Below are 21,777 nucleotides of genomic sequence, written 5' to 3'. Positions count from 1 at the left end.
ATCCCTTATTATTCTGTTTGATGGTAGTAAAACACAGGTTGGCTAAGAACATGTAGTGGCAGCGTTGTAGACAGATTTGTGATCTATGCCTGACAAGGATAAAATGCACAATGATAAAATGAACTACTATCATACAAATTTGTTTCAGCTGGTACATAATAGTTTGGAAGAAATTTACTAACAACAGCTCCACACTGAGTCATGTTTGAAGATTGGAAGGAGAAAAGTTTCAAACTATAGTGATGTTTGAGGATTAACAGGAAAACCATCGTTAAAAAATAGAGTGATGTTTGAATATTTGCAGGATAGAAAGCTTCAAACTAAAGTATGTTTTAAGATTAGCAGGAGAATTATTCTCATAAGAACCATCATTCAACATCGATTTACTGATCATCTACCATTTTATATTCATGAGGAAATTGTAGTCCTTTCATTCGAAGATTAATGAAATCTCCTTAATTGAGGCAAAGTTTTGTTCCATAATTTTGATAATTCTCCATAACTACCTAATTGTCAAAATTCATGTTCAGGTAATATCCTGAAATGATAGGTGTGTGTTGTGGTCCTTGTGGATGCACACTGGCATGGCCTAATATATTTTATGGTGCCAGGCTTCAATAGAAAAAGCAAACAAATAAACATTAACAAATATGCCAGAGATTTTTGTTGAACCTCGTTTTCTCCAATTGTGTTAATTCCATATTTCTTGACAGCTTGAATGAATGTAGAATTTTCTATGTGAATTAAAAACTACTGCTGGTCTGATTACTTAGTTTTAGATATTACTGCAGCATTAATCAAATTTATGTAAAAATAAAAAAACTGCTTGTCTTATTACTTGGTTTTATATGTAACTGCAGCATTTTAAAATGTTATTAACATTCTAACACTTTGCACTAATTCGTAATTAATTTTTTCCTGGTAGCATGATTTTTTGTCATGAGATATAAAACCAGTCATATTGCATCTTTATATTATTATTTGGTTTCTCTGGGTCTATTATCAGTGATGGCTGTACATACAAAAGGCTAAATGATACCTTAGTAAGATATCTACTATATTCTATGAAGCCAGAGGACACAGTAATTGAGAACTTCAGTGAGATTTCTATAAAAAAAGTGTTGCCTCAATACAAATTGGTTCTGTGATTAGTTTCAGCTCCCACGTATGGAGATCTGGGATGCATCTTGGCACTGCATGCATTGAAAATTGCAGTTCAATAAATGTATTTGTGATAACTCAGACAGGTGAGGTATCTGGGATGTTTGTTTTACAGTTGATAAAGCAAGGTTGCATTGTGTACCATTCATGCATAAGAGCATTTGACCAGGGTAGGATGCATTTTCATGCTGCAGATGTGGTTACCTCCCTTCCAGCCCTCCTTTACATTGTTGTTGAGAGAAGTTGAAACAAGCGACCTCATGGGAAAGAAAGTGGCATAGCTAAAATAATATAAGGTTGACAGCTCTGCTTTGTAGATGTATTCTGTTGTTGCCTCCATGATATCAACATACTTTGTACCACAACAGCTTTATACTAAGTTGATAAAATATTGATTAGTAAATAAGTGACCAAGAATAATGAATCATTTTAATTGTATATAAGAATATTTGTGCTGACTATGTTGTTAGGAGACCCATTTTCCTTCAAGTTGTGAGGTAGCAGGAGTTTCCTGCAAGGGGTAATAGCAAACCCCAAATTCCTGATGTACAAGTTGTTTGAGTTAGCCTGTGCTACTTGATTTGTTCCTAATATCTATTACTGATAATTCTATGTTAAGTACCTGTATAGCAAATTTACTTCAATATTGCACTCCTCAGGCTAACCATGTCTCTAATTAATGTGTGGTAATTCCCAACTGTGATGAAGCAGGCAAATTATTCTGAGAAGAAGGAATTAAAATTGAATAGTTGACTCCTCTGAGTTGGCTTTTGCCCTGGTCTTGGTTCATTATGTTTGCCTTTTGTTCCCTGTTTTGTAATTGTTCCTTACTTTAATTAACAAATATAAATGAATAAAAATTAAACTAAGTGATGGTTTGGGATGGTAGTAGAAGAAGAGACCATCAAACAATCCTTTCTTTTGAAATCCCTGCTGCAGCAAACACACCCAATCACAATAAGTTGCCAACCACATAATTGCAAGAGGTTCTGTGACACTGGGCACCCAAACAGGATGCTCTTATTCTCCCATCAATCAATTTTACCAAAAATTACATTTGGAGACTTCCTTGTACTGCATTTTTTTCTTCTTCTCATAGTGATAGTTAAGCAAACTGAGGCATGCAGAGCAAAGTTGGTCTAAGTTCAGCGTTATAAAAAGACCAACTAATTGCAGTCTTCAGATATAATTTGGAGGTCAGTAGTTGTCACAATGTTTGCTGCCTGTATTGACCCAATCCTAGCTATCCTCAATGTGGAACTTGTTAATCCTATTCACTGTACATCTGTCATAATTCCTTATATTTGGCGGGTTAAAGGTCATTTAGGACATCAACTGATCATGTTGCCTACTTGCTTGAACTGCAGTCTCTTCTACAGAACCTGACTGATCATAATGTTAGGAATGATTTTGTTGAAGCTGCTATTCTTGAGACGGATGCCACTGGAATGATGCTCTATAGCCTGGATATGATGAAGTAGGGGTTTCTGCCCAGTGCTAGTTCTAGCATGATTGACAGCAGGTGTGGCTGCCTGACTGAACCTAGTAATCTGACAATGTTGCCAAGTGTCTCCCGTGGATGAGACAAATGCATATACTTTTAGTTGGTAGGTTGGCAACCAACAACTTTGGAAGTTGATAATTACGACAATTCTAATGTCTGAAGTGCTGCCAACCTATCCATACATCACAGTGTACTTGGGGTGTCAATGTTGAAGTTGGCAAATCTGGCCTATCTCTAACTTTGAACATAACAGAATTTTGCCATTTTAACCACGAAGCCACCTTGTCCATTTTAATCAGAATTGTTCCTGTTGAAGGTAGCTTGGATCAAAATCACAACTCAATGCCCCAATCTTGGTACACTAATGTATATAGTGGTATGTGTTAACACTAATATCTATAATAATGTTTCCAGATAAAAAAAATGCTTCCAGATTATCATTGCTTTGGTATCCATGCTGTTTACTTGCACATCTGTTTCAAGACACTTTCCATTTCTATTATGGTATATATATGCAATATTTGCATGTAGCCAAGTTTTGTACATCAGAGAGTTATAATGCATCTAGCAAGCAATTGTGTGCTCAAGTATTTTGTGACAGATGAATTTTGTTGCCAACTTTAAAGTTAAATTTTGAGCCCCCTGTGGGAAATTTTCCAAACAATAATAATTTTTTGTTGTTATTTCTTAAATTTTGATGGCTAGATTTTGCTTTTTGTTTATGTTGCATTCTTATTTTGTAGTTTAAGTAGAGAGCAGTTAAGCTATGATAACGATTCATGTACCAGCCATCATTCAATCATTTCGTTCGATTTTTGCTCAGTTTTTATTTATTGTAACAAACTATCAATTCACTTTTGGACAATGTAATACTCAACATCAGCTGGCCCTGCATCAGCTGTTCAATATGTTCTACCTATTTTCCTTAACTGCTATTTTACTATCATTTTGTTTCAATGAATGTACTATTTATTCCTTAAATTTATTTGCATGCTGTAATTAATTATTTCTATGGTACTCTAGGCAAATTAACAATCAATAATTTATTTCCCAAGTCTTGTCTTGTTTGTAAACGTGGCCCTCAGTGTTGGCCAAGGAACTAGATTACTCCGCTGTGACCAACGTTTCCATATATTTTCCTTAAATTTACCAAAGCCAAATCTTCAACTGTACTTCCCTATTATCTGTCTAGAGTACCATCCCTTTTACTAAGTTCTTATATGCTTTGAATTTGCCACCTTTGAACAGCATTAACACTGAGAAGCATCCAAATCTTAGATTCATTAATAATTCATGATACATTATTCATTATTTGCTTGATATTCATACATAATTTGTTCATTATACAGCTAGGATATTTCCATCGATAGTGAACAATATTAATTTTTCTTTGCAGAATTAGGGACCCTTGGGGCAAATTCATTACAGATCTTTTTTTGCTGGATTTGATGCGACAAATTACTAGATACCACTATTTTTTCTAAATTGTCACCTTGCTCATTCTGTTTTTATTTACTCCAGCTTATAAACCTTCTAACTTAGCTACCTTATTATACTTGCCATATCATTGCCTGTATAGCACCTGCAGATCGTAAATTTTCAATAAATATCTGCTGAATCTATTCCTGCTTTATTTTGTCTAATTGTGTAAATTAGTGATAATTTCTCACACTATTTCATTTCTTCAGTTTCCATAATCCTTCCAGTGTTATTGCAATTGCTGTCAACATAATAGGTGGATTAAAAATTTCAACATCAGTAATTCATAATTATCATCACATTTGGTGATGGCACCAATTACCAGAAAATGCAGTGTTGTGCTGCACCAACTCTCTGATGCTGCAGTCAGGAGTGGCAGATGCCCTGAGCAGAGCCTCACTCAAGTGTCTCCTGGTGGCAGCAAAGTCAAGTCTGAAGGTAAGCCAGATTCCATGTGCCTCACTTATCAGTTTCTATTGTGCCAAGGAGGATTTTGGGCTATGTGAATTTATCTGATTTAATTTTCATCTGTGTTTCTTTCATGAGAGCCTAAATATAAAATTTGATAACATTGTGTGGCAATAAGGGGATCACTTTCTTCTGAGTGATATTAACATTTTGTCTAAATTCATTGTGAGATAACTTGCTCCATAACCCAGTGGCACCAGTACATCAATGAACTTACTTTACAGCCTTGGAACATGACAACTCTCCACAAGTCGTCAAAGCTTCTGTTAATTCCATTAAGAAGGAGCTTGAGGATGAAACTGAAGAAGTTTCTATCAAGGAGGAACCATTTTTATATGGAAGTGAGGTAAGTGGAGCTGATATGCTTCTAAATTTTGGTCAAAGCATGTGAAATTACTGAATAGATTTTCATGAAAAAATTGGCAGAATAGTATTTCCGTAATCAAATCTTCAATTCAGGCATCAGAACACAAATCTTGATTGAGTATCAAGGCTGGAATATTAAGCAATAATAATTAGGTAAGAAGCACCCTCATCTTGATCAAATAATTGGTTAGAAGTTATGGGAAATTTGATTTATGATAACTCTCATCAAGTTTGCCATGCTAAAGCCAAACTAAAAAATTTTTCCCATAGTTTTCTACAGTCAAATACTAATGATAATGTGATTATATGTGAATAGATGGTTCCTGTCCCTATTTGCACAAACCATATAAAACTGTCAAAATTTTCTTAAAATTCTTCTCTTTTTTCAATGAATAAATTTGATTGAAGCACAGAATTCCATAGAATAGAACAGGAGAACATTCATGTGAATTGATGTAAGTTTTAACTGAAGTAATGCAATGTGAAAAAAGAAGTGCTTAACAAAATTTATTAATGCCAATTTTAATACAACAAAAACGCACTAAAAGTGTGCACTTGCTTCTGAAATTTCCAGTTATGTTATTTATACATTTTATGTTGAAAACTGGCTAGCGCAATATTTGCATTATGGTATGCATTGACATAAGAAGTCCTCTATAGAAAGTAATTTGTGATGTGCTGTTAGGAAATTAGGCTTTTGCAGAGAATTCTATGAGTTCTGTACTATATCATTTCTCATGAAATGCACACATCACTGCAGCCACATCAACATTGTCCTCCACTTCTCCCCAGAATGTCACAAGAGTCACATACCATATCTTTCCTTGTAAAATGCTCACATCACTGCAGCCACATCAACATTGTTCTCCACTTCTCCCCAGAATGTCACAAGAGTCACATACCAAATCTTTCCTTGTAAAATGCACACATCACTGCAGCCACATCAACATTGTCCTCCACTTCTCCCCAGTCTTGTTCAACTGAACATCTAAGCCCAGCACCTGCACCCTCATCTTGTGTGCCGTGCAAGACAGAAGCTCAAGTTGAGGCTCATGATGCCCTCCCAAACTCCTCACAGAACATTTCTGCTCTGTTGTTAAATCAGGTATTTATATTTAAAGATGCAGGTTCAGCTTTTCCTAGGTTAAACTATGCAACAGATTTTTTCCTGATATTTTTTGAATTACCAATTTTTTGTTTTACTGTTGCCATTTAAGTATAAAATAGTTGAGTTAATTAATTTTGGTAGTGGAAATTTAAACAGATATAAGTTTCCTTATGCATTTAATTCTGCTAGTGAAATCTAATGATTTTCGATCAAAGAAGTAGATAGCCCTATTATTGATTTCTTCTAAGCAAGGATCAAATCCTGGAACAAGATATCTAGTTCTTGCAGTGTAGGAAGACAAGGAAATGCACCTGAACCTATTACATTAAATGTAACATCCTCACATATGAAATCACATTCAGGGAAGAATAAAATTGGTAATAATCAGCACTGCACAGCTTGGGACAAAGATACCATATTGCTTGGGTTCACAACATTAGTTTTCTATTCTGAAGTTGTCTATAGTCTGCTTGGGTGAATCAAGTTCTCATACATATACCAGAAAGAGTATTTCTTTACATCAAACTGAAATATTCATATAATATTGAGAATTAAGGAAATGAAATCCAATCTTTATGTCAAAATATAAAGATTATGATTAGCACAGTAATTCTGAAAATATTTTTTATTATATAAAACAGTAGGGTTGTTGTTATTTTGGCCTTGGTCCATGTGCTATACTTTCTGGTTGGTCTTCCTCGTCAGCTACCTGTAACAAATTCATAGGAGACAGATTACGCACTGACATATTGTACTTGATTAAAGTAATAGCAATCAGTATGTACGCATAGGATATAAATCAGCTGTCCAACAAGGATGGGAGCTTAGAGTCAACAACCTTAATACATATAATAACTAGTTCCTAGTAAGCTCGGGTCTGCAATACATTTGCTACCATAATGTCAGGATACCCGCTATTTTGTTATAACAGCTGATTCCCTACACCAGGGAAGGCTGAAGGCAATGCATAACTGGAGCTGGGTCTCTTCAACGAGTTGGCAGTAGCTGCTTGTGTTGAAAATGTTGTTGATTCTGTTTTAATAACTGCTTTGGAGAATGCAGTGATCAGAACAAAGCTGTGCCAGCTTCTATCATGTAGATCTTGTATTGAAAGCTCTAATTTGTTCATTGTTCAGAGTAAAGGAAGCAAGCCTCTGGGAATTATCAGTGCATGGTATGAGTCAATGGCATTGTTGATGTAATAACCCATCCTGGTAGTGGCAACTAGTTTAGCGAGAGTGCTAGGTCAGTTTTTCAGGGCACTAAGGCCACAGGCAGTTAACAACCATCAGTGGCCCGCTGATCTGCAAAAACCATTTGCACAACAAAATAGCCTGGGCAAGCCAGGTCAACATTTATCAACCATAATTGGATGAATGGCAGAGTTAGCTAAGAGCTGAGCTCCCCAAAAGAACTTGTCCTGAGTAGGACTTGAACTTGGGCTGCTGGGTACAAGAGACTGTCTCTCACCACTGTAGCTCTGGTCAATGTTTTTGGTGTGGAGCCTGTTGCTGGATGTTTTAAGGGTAACACTGGTAATGGTGATTGGTAGTACTGGCTGAATTTCATTGATTTGTTTAGTTTTTAGACTGTTTCATGTTGCAGGGTTGGTGGTTATTTCATGTGACTTGATGGCAGGACTGTTATTGATGAGAAAATTGCTGTAAGTAGGAAACATTGCATTTTACAATCAAAATGATAATATTGTGTTGTAGCAACCAGTTAGTGTGTGTTGTGTGGCATTTTGAAACGCTTGAAGCCGAGTGATGTTGGTTGATGGTAAAGTGATCATGTCTCAGATTGGGCAGGTGTAGTCAATTATGGAACAACAAATAGTTTAGTAGGTATGTATTCCTTGGTGTAGTTAGACCTTGTTTTGCCCACACAATGTTCTGAGATGAATTTTAGTATGTTGTTCAACTCTGAGCTTTTGCTGTTGTGGTTTTGTGTTGGGGATGAAAATGAATATTGCATCAAAGGTTAGGCATAGTATATATGGGTTGTGTTCGAGCAGGTATTCAAGTTGAGACCAAGTAATTGTTACTAACTTATTTGCTCAGACAAAGTATTAATGCTAAGCAATCCTTGCAGGAACCACAAAAGATGGGGGTAAAAATCCCAAAATTTCTAACATATGTCTTATATTGTGGCAAGTCCACAGTTTAATGTGGCTGTTATTAATATGGTAGATGGTTTTACTCTGTATTTTTATCATTAGTTTGGCGAAGGTGGCTCAGCACTGGCATCAGGAGTTGCTGCTGGCGGTGCTGATGTCTCTGGGGCGTCCAGCTCAAAGCAACACATCGGGCTTGGGTGTTCCCAGCATGGATTGGTGCCTGCAGGTGCAGGCCTACTGCAGCAGCACCTTGATCTGGAACATCCTGCTTCAGGACCCCGCCCCTGCTCTGATTACACCTCTAGTTCAGGGAGTGGACTAGAGCAGCACAATAATGCTATGCATTCAATAGGCAAATCACTACAGCTCCCTCACTGTGAACAATCGCATGCCACAAGAAAACCACTGCAAGAGCATATTAAATTCAAACAGCTGTGCGGAAGTAAACACCAATGCCAGTTTTGTTCGAATTCATGTGCCACGGAAGCTGATCTCAAAAACCATATTCTTTCACAGCATCCTTACAGACATGTGCAGAAATACTCTCAGAGTAAATATGCTGATGGTTGCAAAGAATTCAAGCAAACGCATTGCCATTCTAAATATTCATCAACGAAGAAGTTTTGCTGCACCAAGTGTGATTATGCTTGTGCCACAAAACAGCGCCTGAAAAGGCATTGTCTTTACAAGCATTCAACAGAAAAACCTTTCAAGTGCTCCATGTGTGATTATGCTTGTGCTGTTGAAGAGGACATGAAAGGACATTTTCTTCGCAGACATTCAACAGAAAAACGTATTCAGTGTCCGGAGTGTGATTATACTTGCACCACAAACATGTACTTGAAAAATCATTTGCTCAGCAAGCATTCAACAGAAAAACCAGTTAAGTGCTCGGAGTGTGATTATGCTTGCACCACAAAAGGTGTCTTGAAAAGTCATTTTCTTCGCAAGCACTCAGCAAAGAAAAATTTTCAGTGCTCAGAGTGTGATTACGCTTGTGCCATTAGAGGGGGCATGAAAAGACATTTTCTTAACAAGCATTCAGCATTAAAACCTTTTCATTGCTTGGAGTGTGAGTATGCTTGCACCACAAAAGATGGCTTGAAACAACATTTTCTGCGAAAGCATTCTGCAGAAAAACATATTCAGTGCTCTGAGTGTGATTTTGTTTGCAAATTAAAAATTAACTTGAAAAATCATTTTTTTCGAAAGCATTCTGCAGAAAAACCTATTCAGTGTTCTGAGTGTGATTTTCTTTGTAAAACAAAAGGCGAGTTCCAAAGTCATTTTCTTCACAAACATTCAACAGAAAAACCTTATCAGTGTTCTGAATGTGATTATGCTTGTGCATTAAAAAGTAATTTGAAAAGACATTGTCTTCAGAAGCATTCAACAGAAAAACTGGTTCAGTGCTCTGGGTGTGATTATGCTTGCGCCACAAAAGAGGAATTGAAAAGTCATTTTCTTCACAAACATTCAGCTGAGAAGAAATTTCAGTGTTCTGAGTGCAATTATGCTTGTGCCATTAAAAGCCAACTGAAAGTACATTTTCTTCGCAGGCATTCAAAAGAAAAAAATATTCAGTGTTCGGAGTGTGAGTATGCTTGCACCACAAAAGTTGACTTGATACAACATTGTCTTCGAAAGCATTCTGCAGAAAAACCTATTCAGTGCTCTGAGTGTGATTATGCTTGCATCACAAAAAGCGAGTTGAGAAGTCATTTTCTTTATAAACATTCCACTGAAAAACCTATCCAGTGTACTGAGTGTGATTATGCTTGCAAGAGCAAAGGGGCATTGAAACTTCATTTTCTTAACAAACATTCAACCAAGAAACCTATTCAGTGTTCTGAGTGTGAATATGCTTGCACCACAAAAGCGAAATTGAAACTCCATTTGCTTAACAAGCATTCAACAGAAAAACCATTCAAGTGCTCCAAGTGTGATTATGCTTGTGTCACTAAATCGGGCATGGAAGCACATTTTCTTCGAAAGCATTCTGCAGAAAAACCTCTCCAGTGTTCAGAGTGTGATTATGCTTGCACCACAAAAGTGTACTTGAAACGTCATTTGCTCAACAAGCATTCAACAGAAAAACCATTCAAGTGCGCCTCGTGTGATTATGCTTGCGCCACAAAAAGATATCTAAAAAGACATCATCTTAGCAAGCATTCAACAGAAAAAGCCCATTCTATGCTTCAAGCATGATATGTGTCACTAATGCATCGTTTAATAGAAGCTACTCTCCTGGCTCCATCAGAAACCGATACAGTGACCCAAGTGTGAAGTTGCATGTGGATGTAGAGAGCTCGACACAAGACTCAAATGCAGAACATTCAAATTTTTTAGATAGGACCAAGACAATGGAATATGATGCTTGACTCTAGAAACAACCCATGCCAATTTAAGGTATGAAAAGAACTTTAAAAAATTAGCTCTATATTACTAGGCCTCCAACTTGTATTATAGCCCTTCAGGACCTATTATTATGCAATGATATAAAAAAATGAAGACTCAATATTTCCTTGATATTGAAGTCCATTTTGTATTTTTTGCACTTCAGTATGAATTCTTGAATACTTTTTTGGTCATTTTTGTCATCATTGCCAGCAAAATATACTTCACAGCAATTTTTAGTTACTATTTTAAGTAAGCCCAACCAACTGTAAATTTAACATCAATTTTAACTCTTGCGTTAATTTAATTTGTATACTGCATTTTCTCAAAGTGAAATATAAAAAAACCCACATCAGTTTTCAAGAAGAAAATTTATTTTTTATAATTATATTTAGACACAGTATGTTTTTTTTTAACTAAAACCTCCTGTTTGATGTTATTTTTGGTTTAAATCAACTTAAGATTCCATAAAACTAGTTTTAAAAATATTACTCATTACTAAAAGCCTGCAGTCGAGTGTGTGAAATGAGAGGAGCCAAGTACATAAACTTTTGTCCGTTTTACCATGCAACCAGTTGATGATTTAGGTCATTAAATAGACTCTAATCTTGATAAACTCGGCAAAATAAGGCTGGTAATGAAGAAAGATCAAACCCTCAAAGTATATATTATTTTTAAAGACAAATTGCTCTCAGAAAAATTTTTACCAGTGTTTTTTTTTTTGGCTCACTGAGTTTTCTTCAAGCACAGGTTTCTTTTCACTCTTACATAATTTATGTTCCTAGATAATAACTACTAGTGTTACAAGACTGGCAACTTTTGAGTTAATGTACTAGTAATAGTTGTGAAGTTTCAGTGCTAAGTGCAATTCTCCAAAAGAAATGGGAAAAAAAACTGAAGAATAGTTTTAAAGTCAAGCAATATACATAAGCCAAGGCACCCACCGCCGCCAAGGAAGAGGGGCTCAGCTGTTCAATGTCCCTTGAAGGCGGCAGTCGCTTGGGGCGGCGTGGATATGAAAGAGAACGACGAAGCCTATCGCTTGTTGGGGCCTGAATGCTGCGACATTGAATATCAGCAACCATTTTCCTTGAAGCCCTCCTAGGGGCTGGAAGCCGTTGATATAGTGAGAGAAGAAAATGAGTAAAGCTCATCGAGAAAACTCACGATGGCTTCGGTTCATTGAATTTCACATCGTTTATGGTGTAAGCATTTGTTTTAGGTTCCTGTTGGCGGATTTTAGCGAATATTATTAATTGATGCTAAACTAGCTCTAAAATAGCGATGTCGTAAGTTTATTGATAAGTGATTACTTCTTCGTATGTGGTGCATTTCCAGAACAAGTCTTGTTCGTGCATCGTCATCAATTTGCTCTGACTTTTACTGCTTATGGATTAATTCCTTTAGTTTGGTATTTTCCTGTTGAAACACAAAGTAACCCACTCATATGGTGGCTGTTATACCACTAAAACAAGGCGGTATAATCCTACTCAACCACCAGATGGCCGGGAGCGAGCTTATTACCAACCCGTTTTATCGAGCGGCTGTCGTCTTGCTGCGCTCACGTCCAACGCATTTGTTGACGATACAGGGTCATCGTTTTTTGGGTCGTATTTTGTCGCTGAAATCTCGCTCATGTAGCAGCTTATCCTTGCATTAACTGTGAATCCCCAGAATCACATTGATAATTTAAAACTAGAGTTTGTTAGAAGATTTTCAGAACGAGACTCATATGAACCAGCATTTAACATCGAATTCAACATATGTTTATTTTTGTGGAAATTATAGTTATTTAATTTTTCATGACTAATTTCGTGCCGGAATAATTCACCATTACAATTTAGATCCTTTTTAGTATTTGCAGATAGGACCTATCGTCATTTGGGAGCGAGATTATATTTGGTAGAGTCAGAGGCCAGTAGCTCTTGTGAGTTGTGTGCACTCTTTAAGGCTGAACCCTGGCGATTTGTGTTCTATAAGATACCAATGTTAAGTTCTCTCAAGAAACATGAATACTGTGAGACAATATTTCTGATATACGAGGCATGATGCCTTGTGTCTAAATTATCAACATAAATATTAAAGTTTCACCTGGCTAAGTAATGAGTAGAGAATTGATGTTTCTGTTATTGAATGTTACCTCATTTTGCACTTCAACTTTCAAGTCTGAAATCTATATTGCAAATGATGCACCCGCTTTGATCTGATCTCTTCTGACGTCAAAGGGGTGATTATCAACCAACACAATGGAGAAGAAGTGACATGGATGTTACAACGCAGTTTTTCACTTTATAGCGGTGGCCCCTGGTGTTGGTTCTTGCGTTAAATTCTAGTAATCCTTCTGGGACCCTGTGCAATCCGTGGGTATACTCTTACACTTCAATGAGGTCTGCACACATCAGTCGATAAGAAACGTGATAATTTTTCATTATGAGACTTGCTCTTTAGGCCTGGAATTATCCTTGCAGTGGCTGTATGGATGATATCGACGTTTGTACAACTATTTTGTCTTTGAGGTTTCCGGAAATAATTTCCATGATCCAGCATCATATGGCAGAAATTCTTGCCCGAGTAGCCGCCCTCGGGGCAAGCTCAATCTTCTACATGATCTAGCCACTATAAGTGGCCAGTACTAGCCACTATAAGTGGCCAGTACTAACCGCCACTAATAATCGGGCAACTGGCCACGTGTTGAAGGTTACTGACTACTTCAGGGGCAGGAAAGCGAGACGGCCAGTAGTTGTTTACAAGACCAACTTGCTGTCGCCTGATCTGCTGAGAATTAGGACAGATAAGATTGATAAAGGGTAACTTTGCGCAAGTATTAAAGTTACAGAAATTAGTGAAAATCCATCTATGGAACAACGTTCACCGTAGACTGTGAGGGATATTTATTTTTTTGTTTCTAAAAACACCAGATACTATTGAACGAAAATTATTACATTTCTTAATTGCATTTATGTTATCACAATTTCAATAGATTTCGAAACAATTTCATGTCAAACCAAGATCTAATTCCTTTCATCGATTTTGATAATAACTCATCTAAGTTGACGGTACATAAATTTTATCACCTGAATTTTCGGTACAAATGCCATTTTTCGACGATTATTGTAACAGCAACCCTGGCGTTCATCAGGAAATTATAGCTGGATGAATTTTAAACTTTACTTTTATCAATTTACATCACAATCAATGAGCGAGACTTGTTTTAATAAAAATTCTCATACACTATTGATTTTTTGATGAACTTTTAGAATGAACACCAGGGGCCGCGGCTATAAACTAAAAAACTGAGTTGTAACACATCCATGCGACAACATTTCTTCTCGCTTCGAGTCACCGACATGTCGAACAGCCTCCCTGATAGCATCGTTGACGCTCCGAGTATGAACGCCTTCAAGAACAGACTAGATAAAGCTATGGAAAAATATATGTTCAGACTTTAAATGCCTAGCACCATATCGAACTCGGTGGAAGTCTAGCAGCTACTTCAAACTATCGTCAGTCATGAAAAGATCCGGTCAAATAACGCGAATTTAGATCTTCTGTGAACAAGTCACGAAAAGTTCAAGTATCGGCGACAGGCCACATCAGGCCTACTCTTCATCGCCGAGATCACTATGTTTAAGGTGTTATGTGGAACAGCCTCCCTGATAGTATCGTTGACGCTCCGAGTATGAGCGCCTTCAAGAACAGACTAGACGAAGCTATGCAGGAGCATATGTTCAGTCTTAAAATGCCTAGCAAATTACGGACCAGGCAATAAGTCCAGACGAAGCAATGCAGGAGCATATGTTCAGTCTTAAAATGCCTAGCAAATTACGGACCAGGCAATAAGTCCAGCAGCTATCTCAATCAATCGTCAGTTATGGAAAGATCGGGTTCCAAAGGCCGGATCCCTTGTGAATCAAGTCACGAAAAGTTCAAGAAGTGGCAACAGGCCATGGGCCTATTTCTTCAGTGCCGACACTTCTGTTCTAAATAAAGTAGTTTGCCACAGCTGCCAGCTGTTCCCAATAATTATTTTTCATGAATATAATGTTATGTTATGTTGCGTGTGGTGTTATGCTACACTGTTATTACCATCAGCAAACAATACTATTGTTATTATTTTTTTCAGCATCCTATACTGTTTTGAGATATGGAAATTGATAGGATTGGCAAATTAAATGTTTACTTGAAGAAATAGAATACACTCATTAATGAAACAGAACATATTCATTAAACAAAAAATAAATATTCATTAATCCATCAAAAAATATTTATCAAACAAATAAAGAAAATATTCACCAATCAAGTACTAAGGAAAATTCATTAAATAAACATAAAATATTCACTATTCAAATGAAGAATATGCATTAATCAAACAGAAAATATTCATTATTAAAATAAAAAATATTCATTAATCAAACAGAAAATATTCAATACTCAAACTTGAGAATTCAAGGGAGAATTTCATTTAACACAATAAAACAAGTGAACAAGAAAAGTTCACAAATTTCCATTCACCGTACTACTAACTATTATTAATCAGAGAACTTGACGATACAGAGATATTGAGTACACACAACTAAACAATAGTAAGAAAAATTTCCATTCAAAACAAGAACCGTACCTACTACTAACTATTATCAATCAGAGTATATCCATACATCAAACTCGACAATAAAGAGCGATGTTGACTACACACAACTAAACAATTGCAGGAAATTTTTCAAACATTTCCATTCAAAACGAGAACTGCACTATACTTTACAACTAAACTATAATCAATCAGAATACATTAGTCAAACTTCAGAGTACAAAGGACTAGTTGAGTTCACACAACTGAACAATTGCAAAAAAATGTTAAAAATTTCCATTGAAAACAAGACCATAAACACAGAAGCTTATATAAATTGGAAATATTAATCTAATTTCCGCGGAAATACAATAAAAATCTTCATTTCTACAGCCTTTTTCTTTCTGCTTCCTTGCAAGTAATTTCATACTTTGGCACTTTCCACAGCATCCTCGTTGCAGCGAGTCACTACCTTAGCACTTATGAAATTCAGCCTCTATACATACTAAGAGTATATAGTCAATACCCTGGCACTTGAGAAATTTAGCCTCTATATATACTAACAGTATACATGTATACATACTCTAGCTAGTAGGAAGCAGTCATCCTCTTTCAACTGGCGTCTACGTCGCTCAAGATTCTCTTTGATGTTCTTCATGTCATCATATAAAATGACAGCTTTTTCGAAGTACATGACAGTTCTTCACTCAGTAATTTTTTGTCAGCCAAGTTTGTAATTTGAGAGTTTAATGAAACAACTCAGGCCATCAGCAGGTGTTGCTGGTGGTGGTTGTGGCGTGTCTAGTCAGAGGGTAGAATCTGTTGTGTCACTGGATGAGAGGAGCTGGTGAGGGTGTTGCTGGTGGTGGTTGTGGCGTGTCTAGTCAGAGGGTAGAATCTGTTGTGTCACTGGATGAGAGGAGCTGGTGAGCGTGTTGCTGGTGGTGGTTGTGGCGTGTCTAGTCAGAGGGTAGAATCTGTTGTGTCACTGGATGAGAGGAGCTGGTAAGGGTGTTGCTGGTGGTGGTTGTGGCGTGTCTAGTCAGAGGGTAGAATCTGTTGTTTTGTCAGATAAGGAGTAGTAGTAAAAAAGTAGTATTTTTGAGGCGACTGGATGCTTTATAAAAGTTGGTGCTCTTTACAAAGGATGTTTCTTTCTTTGAATTGGATCCAACATAATACATCCCCCTTTAGCCTCACTAGGGAATAACAAATTATGGTCCTCATCCTCCATATCATCCTCTTCCTTTCCTTAGCTTTATCCATCAATGTTTGATGTATTCCAAAAGAAGTTTGTCTGTGCTATAGTCCACTGCTTCACTTAGGTAACACCTTGCCGAGAAGGCATTTCATGAAATCGCGTTCTCTTTTTATCCTTGCTACGACTGGAGCCATTTTCTTTTCATACTGGTCAGCTTGTTTAAAAATGCTCTGGATGAATTCTGATACTCTTCCTGACCTTTCTACGACTGCCGAGATTGTGATATTTCTATCTGAGATACTTGTACAGAGATTCAAATATTGAGCAATTTCATCTTTTTGAGCATCCTTCAGATCCGAACGCTTTCGGGATTCCATGATAATACATTGACAAAACTCCTGGAAAGTGAAGTTGAATATTTTAATAACTTTGGTCTCATTAAAGATAAGATTGTCTGCTATGTTGTCGGCTGCTGAGGGTGAAAGAGATTGCACCTCGGTTGCAGAGGAGATGGAGGAAACAAACACTGGAGCAGCATTTTGTGTGTCCTGAGTGAGCTCCACGCGGTAAAAATGCACGTATGTCTGGAGCAATCCAGCATAATTCGCGCTCACACGGATGTGGCACCATATTTTTTCTCCAGTGATTTTGTACAAGATGGCTTCTTTAGTTATTGCTTGGGGTTTTCGAAAGGATTCCATGTTGAATGTCATTAACGCCAGGGAATGGCTACCAGTTTCGATTCCGATCACCGTCATTAAAATTTCTCCAAGGCGTATGGCATTTTCAACGGAGGGTGCAAATGCGAGCAGTTCAGCTGGAATGGCAGTGCTTTCTTTCTTTAGCAGAGCTACTTGCCTCACCTTAGCCAGCCATGACGCAATTGTGGGCGATTTATAGAACTTGTTTACCACCTGAATTAAAATGGGCACATATAGCTCGTCTGGCTCGTTAGAATGGGCATAAAATTCTTCTTGTTCATGCCTTCTAAATATCTTCATCTGTGTGGCGACGAGATCTTTTACGCTTGGTACATTGCAATTACCAATGATATCAAATGGTAGCTGCAGGTCGTTTAGATGATCGGCAAACATCACGACAGAATTGAAGGTCTTCTTTATTTCCTCACCGGTGACGATTCCGGCACATTTCAGCCGGTACGACGTCATGCCTCGGTTTATCACTCGCACAACTTCGGTGATACCCATGTCTTTCCTGTCTGTCTTGTCCGTGTCCGATATATAGCAGAATATGACCGTCAAGAAGTCTTCAAAAGACCTGTTCGCTATCTCCCTTCCTTTTGCTGACCTTGCAGATTGAAGCAGGTGCACGTGGAAGTTGTTCAAGACTTCGTTTAGTTTTGGAAATAATTCTTTGAATTTGGCCATGTTGTACATGCCAACCGCTTGCGAGGCTAACGGCGCTCCTTTTCTCCACACGGGCTGGTCGGTCTCGTCGGCGGTTTTCACGAAAGGTTTTGGTGCTTGCAAGTTGAAATCGAAGTCAGAGATATGGCCGCGTGTCACATCACGTCGCATTTCTTCGACAACATCTTCCGGCACTAACTTATTTAACGGTTGGCCACTGATGGGGATCGCGGTCAGCTGAACAAGTCGTTTGTGTAGCAGGGCTTTTTTCACAATGATCATGGCGGCCCCGTTGTGTTTCTTGTGGGTATTTATCAAGTGTTTCCTCAGATTTCGAATCGCGTATGGCTTGCTGCATACTTCACAAAGAACAAAATAACGCTGTGTTACCGTCTCACCAACCGAAAGATTTCTGTAGGAATAAGGATGAAGAGCCTGTTTGAGGGGCAACTCTACTTTTGAGAGTGTGCCATGAGGTCGCTTAATACTCCCGTGTTCTTGAACTGTCTGACGAGGTCGCAGTTGGTAGCGATATTCGCTGGCTGTTTCTCTGCATACGTTCTTATACTTAGACTCAATATTCTCTTTATAGTTCCCGCTGCTAGACTCTGCTGCATCCGGTGAATCGGGTTCTGTCAACAAAACAAATGACCGCTTCAGACGCAAGGAATGAATGTTCACCAATAGTGTTCACAGCAGCCAAATCATCACGGGTAATATATGATCTAATCAAGTTAATTAATACCCTAATGTTAATTAATTATAGTTCGAATGATAACTCACCATTTAGCTTCCACCTTGCCTGACCCACAAGATGACAGAGGTGGAGTTTGCTGGCAGAGGTAACAGTCAAGAACAGAATTTATTAACAAATTGTTACAAGGACATATTAAGAATGCATTTTCAATTCTCACATTAAAATAGGACTATTTCAATGATGATAGTGTACATAGAACCATATTAGTCAGGGCAAATATGTATAACCAGTTTTGCATGATAAAATGAAATTAATTGTACTCTTTGGTATATACATGGGTTGGACACAGTAAGGGAAACAACTGACATTTTGATATAATAATTTATGAATATGCTATAAACAATGAAAGCATAACACATTTTTACATTTTATTGTTTATTGTTGCTGCTAATTGATATTTTATTTATGCAGATATTTTTAGTAAATTTTTGCGACTCTAACCTCACCTATATAAATAGCAAGCCTCTCTGACTTTCAAAGAGGCCAAATTGTTGGTGCCCATATGGCAGGTGCTAGTGTGACAGAAACTTCCAAATGCTTGATGTTTCTAAAGATACTGTCTCAGAAGTAAAGACTGCTTTTGAAAGAGAAGGAAAAACTTCCTCAGTAAAGCACAGGTCGAATTGTGAGGGACAGTCAGAAAACCACAGTTGTTTAAATTACTGCATACAGCAATGGACACCTACAGAGCCCAGTTTCTATAAAGACTGTCTGCCAAAAGCTGCACAGATCTGGAAGAGCTACAATTACAAAACCCCTGGTTTGAAATGCAAATGCTTCAAAGCATTAAGAGTGGTGCAAAAGCCTCCAGAATGGGGCCCTCGAGCAGTGGTAAATGTGATTATTTATGACAAATCATTGTTTACCTTCATATCCAACCTCTGGTCAAGTTTATGTTAGGAGACAGCCAAAATTCATCTAATCCTGACTGCCTCTTCCCAATTGTAAAAAAAATACTTAAAAAAAATTTTTAAAAATCCACGTTTTTCTTGTGGACTAAAAAGTAGAAAATAAATTGTGGCTCGCCCCAAAAAACGTGGATCGGGCTGTACGTTCACCATCAAATTTCCGAAATTCGTGTGTTGTGTGCTTTTCGCTTTAATCATAAATCTTATCTTATTTGGCCACCACAATCACCAGACCTGAATATTATTGAGCATTTACAGTCAATGACAGAGATGCCAGTCAGAAGTCAATTCCCATAGCCATTATCTTTAAAAGAGCAGGAGGGAGTTTCAACTGAAGAATGCATTAAAATTCATTTGGAAACAACCAACAATTTGTATAAATTCAATACCTTGTAGAACTGAGGCTGTAATTGCCAAAAGAGGTGGACCTACACCATACTAAAATATATTTTGCGGATTTCTCGGGCATTTTCCTTATTTTGTCTAGCCTCTTATTTTGTCTACTAGTGTATATATAGCCAATCAATAGAGAATTGTTTAGTATAAACCATTCTCAAAAGGAAATCTCATTAATGTTCATGAACCTGACCTTTCTACCTTTAGTCTTGCCATGAATGAAGATATAAACAATATTCATAAATATTTAGATGCCAATGTTAAATAATCAATGATAACAAGTATCTGGCAACTATTTCACTTGCTTTTCATAGGTTTATCTTTTGAAAATATGTTATCTTCACTTACATGCTTTGTCGTGACTTGAATCACCTCTGAGAGAAGAGATGAGCCACTTGTCTCTGCAGATAGAAAGAAGCAATTTGGATTAACATGATACTAATAAAAGATAGCAGCACAATGACAAGAATGAAACAAAAATTCAGTGTATCCTATAAATTAGGTACAATTTACTCTTACTAACTTAAAACACAAAATATCATATAATAAGGGACATTTTTCTTTTAACTTCATCACACATCTTTAAATAATTGGTGCATCCCTAGATGTGCAGCTTACCAACAGCCTTGACTTTACAAACAGAAGGCTTTGGCAGGAGGTTCTTTCTTGACTGCATCTTCAGAGTTTCTGCATCTTAACATGACATTCATTTATACACCCATATTATCATATTATGATGGGTCCAAGTTAAACTGAAGCTTGTTTATAATTAAAAATAACAATGAACAAGCAAAAAAGAACCTACAATCAAAAAGGAAATGGTAGCACTCTGCACGTGTTCTGTTTGTTTCACAGAAAAAGCCCTGTTGGTTGAGGTACACTGCCATTAGTAAGGTATTAGTTTTCATACAATTGGCAACACAATTATTTCACACAGAAGTACTGATTACTAGTAATATTCAACTCAGAACCAGCACACAATGCTGGTTTTATATAATTTTAACTCACTCAGGAGATTATCAATATCCAAATAAGGCATATAAATTAGACTTTACCTGCAAATCTTTTTTTCCCTGTAAAAATGGTAACTCCTTTGGAAATTTTAGAAACAGCTTTTAAAAATTGATCACATGTCCAACTGTGAATAAACTGAGACATCATGGATGCTTTTTAAGATTTCAGGTGGTTGTACATTAAAAAAATCACAAAAACTAAACTGAAGAATTTTAATAACTCAATAGCCTATTTCTGAACTAGTACTCCAAGCAATATTTAAAACTTGTTTGTAAGATATATATAATCATTTAATTACTGAAGATAAATTGGGTATGTTTATTAATTGAAACTTCAACTCCTGTTTAGCAAAACTCTTGGTTTATTCTTTTTATAAAATCTAATCTATTTTTGCTGCTAATCAATAACTAACATATAAATAAAAAACAAAAAATAACATGTACCAATAACTATTAGCTATCAATAGTAAGATAAAGCCTGTAAATTTGTTTAGAATGTGGAAGTCAAGAGTTCAGATACATGTATATTAAGGGGACCGTCTTGGTCAAAAATAGAAATATTGGCTTTCCTGTTTTCTTGACTCATTTTGTAGCTGCCATGGATATACCTGCAATACTTTTTGTGTAATGCAGTCTTAAACTTTCATAAAATGACCATTTTATAACAATATTTACAAATTTTCGATTTAAAAATGGTATTTATAGATCAGCATTTGCATTAGTTGCATAGGGTTAACCCTAATTTCAAAGCTACAAAGAATGTGCATTTAAAAAAGCAAATATACTGGATGTACATGCAATAATTTTTGCGTAATGCAGTTTTGAACTTATATAAAATGAATATTTTACATATATATATATATATATACATATAAATGTAAAAAATCACATTTATAGCTTATTATTCACAGTAAACTGGACAGGAATAAGTCTAAAGACGTGTGCTGGTACCCTAAATGCAAATCATTGGCA

General features: G+C 36.7%; 1 protein-coding gene and 1 long non-coding RNA gene across 2 annotated transcripts; one reads left to right on the top strand and one right to left on the bottom strand.

Moving 5' to 3' along the window:
* The first annotated feature begins 4,560 nt into the window (after window positions 1-4,560).
* LOC108683400 (zinc finger protein OZF-like) lies at window positions 4,561-10,938 on the top strand. Its single transcript, XM_047882035.1, has 5 exons — window positions 4,561-4,582; window positions 4,837-4,958; window positions 5,949-6,083; window positions 8,305-9,089; window positions 9,573-10,938. Exons 4-5 carry the CDS (start codon window positions 8,542-8,544, stop codon window positions 10,408-10,410), a joined length of 1,386 nt encoding a protein of 461 aa, XP_047737991.1. The 5' UTR covers window positions 4,561-4,582; window positions 4,837-4,958; window positions 5,949-6,083; window positions 8,305-8,541; the 3' UTR covers window positions 10,411-10,938.
* Window positions 10,939-18,516: 7,578 nt separating this feature from the next.
* LOC108683401 lies at window positions 18,517-20,650 on the bottom strand. The gene is made up of 3 exons (XR_001931607.2): window positions 20,411-20,650; window positions 20,141-20,193; window positions 18,517-18,564 (listed from the first exon to the last, which is right to left on the bottom strand). It is a non-coding gene; the product is annotated as an uncharacterized LOC108683401 (long non-coding RNA).
* Between the last annotated feature and the right edge of the window lie 1,127 nt (window positions 20,651-21,777).

This window comes from Hyalella azteca, unplaced genomic scaffold (assembly GCF_000764305.2).
Source record: "Hyalella azteca isolate HAZT.00-mixed unplaced genomic scaffold, Hazt_2.0.2 contig9530, whole genome shotgun sequence".
Classification (NCBI taxonomy): Eukaryota; Metazoa; Arthropoda; class Malacostraca; order Amphipoda; family Hyalellidae; genus Hyalella; species Hyalella azteca.
This window is presented reverse-complemented; position numbering and strand designations above follow the sequence as displayed.